Below are 3003 nucleotides of genomic sequence, written 5' to 3'. Positions count from 1 at the left end.
CCTGCAGCAAAAACCTCTCAAAAAAAAAAAAAAAAAGCACACGTGTTCATACACTCCAGAAGCCCGTGGGTCCCTAGTGCATAGGAAGCTCTCCACTGAGCCCATTAAAAGGAACAGTGACACATTCCCTCTCCCCAGGCCTTGTCTTTCTGAATCTCTTCGGAAGGGGGTCAGCCAGTTCTGGGTTCTCTGGGTCTGTGGAATGGAACATGGACATATGTGAAAGGGACTGTGGGGAGACAGGATGCCGGGTAGTTAGAAGAAGAAATTGTGCACCGACAGTGCTGGTTTCTGGCCAGCCTGACTCTCTCGGGTGGGACAGATGTGTCCAGCATGGCTGGGTGTATTTTGATTGTGCACTAGGGAGCCAGGACGAGGAAGTGGAGTAGCGTCCAGTCAGTTCACATCCGGACAGCCTTTGGCTTAGGGTCTTGAATGGGGGTCAGGGTCTGAGTGGCCACATGTTTCCGCAAAGAATCCTGTCTCTCACCATTAATCCCACAGGTCCTGGACCAGGGTGTCCTCCTGCTCTTGGTCTCCTGCCACCACCCAGGGTCACTCAGTAAGGCCCAGGGTAGCACTCTGGAAACCCCGCTTAAAACAGAGGTTGAAGGGCCAGCCCCGGGGCACAGCAGTAACAGAACACCTGAGGGGCCAAGGCCACATGGGAGGGCCTGAGGGCTCTGGGAACACGCGGTACACGTGTGCTTGGGATCCTGGCTAATTGAAGACGAGGATAGGATCGTGGTGTGAGAACTTTGTCGGGGGTCTCTTTCTCTGTCTTTATTTCTTATGGAAGAGACAAACAAATGAACTTGAAGGAAAAAATTAAAGTTTTTATGATAGTGTATCATATGTAATCATCATTGATGTAGGAAAATGCTTATAACAGGATATCATGTGAGAAAAAATACAAATGAAATATGTTGTAGGTTCTGAAGTCTGTTATTATATATGATGTAGGGAGAATAGTATAGGAAACAATATTTGATTAAAAAGAAAGAAAGAAAGAAAGAAAGAAAGAAAGAAAGAAAGAAAGAAAAGAAAAAAAGGAACTTCAGGTTGAAATGAATGGCCAGTAAAGAAAGCTCCCTTCTGGGACCAGCAGGTGGTGTAGTGGTTAAGGTCCTGGACTCCCACATGATTGACTGTGGTTTGAGTCCTGGATCTGGTGGCTTGAAACTCAAGTTGGGCGTGTATGCTTGCATGCCCAAAATCCTGAGAGGAGACTGGAGGAGAAGGGATTGTAGAGTGGCCATCCTCTTTGGGGGTGATTCCTCACTTTTTGTCTCTCTGTGTCTCTTTGACTCTCCGGTCCAGTGCACATGTCCTAGAGTAAAAAACAAAAACAAGCCTTCCTCCCGCAGGGCTATGCTGACCCTGATCAGTGAGTGGGGGCTGGGGTGCGATGTGGGTCCCTGGGCTGCTACTCGGTTTCCTCTGTGGTCTCTCAGCCTGCTTAGCCCTGCTGAAACCCCTTGTGTCCGGAGGGCTGCAGCTCTGCACCTGTCCTCCGGAGCCACCTCCTCCACCTACTCTGTCCTGTCAGTTGCTCATAGGCCTGGGTTCTGCCTGGTCAGGTTTTGGCAGCTCTTGGAGTTTTTGTGTTGGGCCCAAGATAAAACAAACGTGGCTGAGTACTAAAAGGGGGAGCTGAAGCAACCAGCACCCCAGGAATGGAGCCTGGGCAGTCCTAAGCAAGGACAGATGGGGAGGCTCCAAGATCAGCACAGACGGTCAGTCACGTGACACGTAGCAGGTGGTGTGTGTTGCCGTTTGACAGACATGTTTATGTCTGACCCCAAACTGCGCTCCTCTTCTTGCCACAGAAGCTGGCCTTCTCAGACCTTGAGGATGTCATGGCCCCATTCCATCCTTTCCCTTACAGAATCCGAATGTCGGGGATCAAAGGCCTACAAGGGGTGGTGAGGAAGACCGTGAATGACGAACTGCAGGCTAATATCTGGGACCCACAGCACATGGACAAGATCGTCCCATCGTTGCTCTTCAACCTGCAGCACGTAGAGGAGGCAGAGAGGTGAGCGGGCCAGGTGCAGTGTGGACAGCGGATGCGTCCACCCTCCGAGGCTGTCCATCCAGGATGGCTTGGGCAATCAGTAAAGCCAGCTACGAGGTCAGGGACCGTGGCTTTATGGCTTGCTCTGCAGTGAGTCCAGTGCTGGCTCCCAGAAGCCTGGGGTCTGGCCTCCTGCCAGCTGTACCCAGCAACATCTGCGTCAATGAGGAAGGAGGGGGCCATGCTGGGCTCCCTGGGGGTAAGTGTGTGCCCTCAGAATGCAGAGCACCAAGAGTCAGGTTACCTTCGTCTCTCAAGAAGCAACGGGCCAAGGAGGTTTTAAAATGCCTTTCCCAGCTCCAATTACTGAAGACTTTCCTCTGGGCCTTCCTTCCTCCCTGGCTTCCACATGCCAGTTCAGGCCCTTAGAACAGGCATGTTAATGAGCCAGTAGCCACTCAGCAAGGGGGGTTGATACCAATATCAGTCTTGGCGCCTGAGCACGGGATTCACACCAGTCCTGACCCCTACCTCTCCCTTCTGTGAGATGAGATGTACAGAAAGGTTCCCGCTGCTGCCTCACGTTGGCTGTCTGTCCTGATGCCGGTCAGATACCACTTCTCGCCTGTGGGTTGAGCCTGGGTGGCTTCTGACTGTGCCCTCTGGTGGCTGATTCTGGAATAGCAGTGCGTTGACTGCTCACGCTGTGGTTTCTGCTGATCTTAGGGCGGACAGTCCTGGGGCCCCTCATTCTGCCCAGATCTGAGTCTACTCCCTGGGGAGTCATGTCTGAACTAGCCACTGTGCCCTTATTTTTCCTTGCTCTCTCTGCTCTCTCCCCTTTCTGCCGCTTTCTTTTGCTTTCCCTTACTTTTCTGTCTGCCTCCCCTCTCCATAGCCCATTATCTTTTTTCTTCTGAATCCTTAGGGGTAAGGGACCGTCAGGGGCTGTGCCTCACAGGCCTGTGACGCTCCGACCCACCTGT

The 3003-nt window shown here is 52.2% G+C and overlaps 1 protein-coding gene across 3 annotated transcripts in view; it reads left to right on the top strand.

Annotated features, from left to right (window-relative positions):
• EFR3B (EFR3 homolog B) overlaps positions 1-3003 on the top strand; it is a 111702-nt gene that overhangs the window by 80741 nt on the left and 27958 nt on the right. For all 3 annotated transcript variants that reach the window (XM_006162217.3, XM_027765800.1, XM_006162216.3), the window contains exon 6: positions 1889-2038. In XM_006162217.3, the coding sequence (XP_006162279.1) occupies positions 1889-2038 (150 nt within the window). The remainder of the gene's footprint in view (positions 1-1888; positions 2039-3003) is intronic.

This window comes from Tupaia chinensis, unplaced genomic scaffold (genome assembly GCF_000334495.1).
Source record: "Tupaia chinensis unplaced genomic scaffold, TupChi_1.0 Scaffold139757_1, whole genome shotgun sequence".
Classification (NCBI taxonomy): Eukaryota; Metazoa; Chordata; class Mammalia; order Scandentia; family Tupaiidae; genus Tupaia; species Tupaia belangeri.
This window is presented reverse-complemented; position numbering and strand designations above follow the sequence as displayed.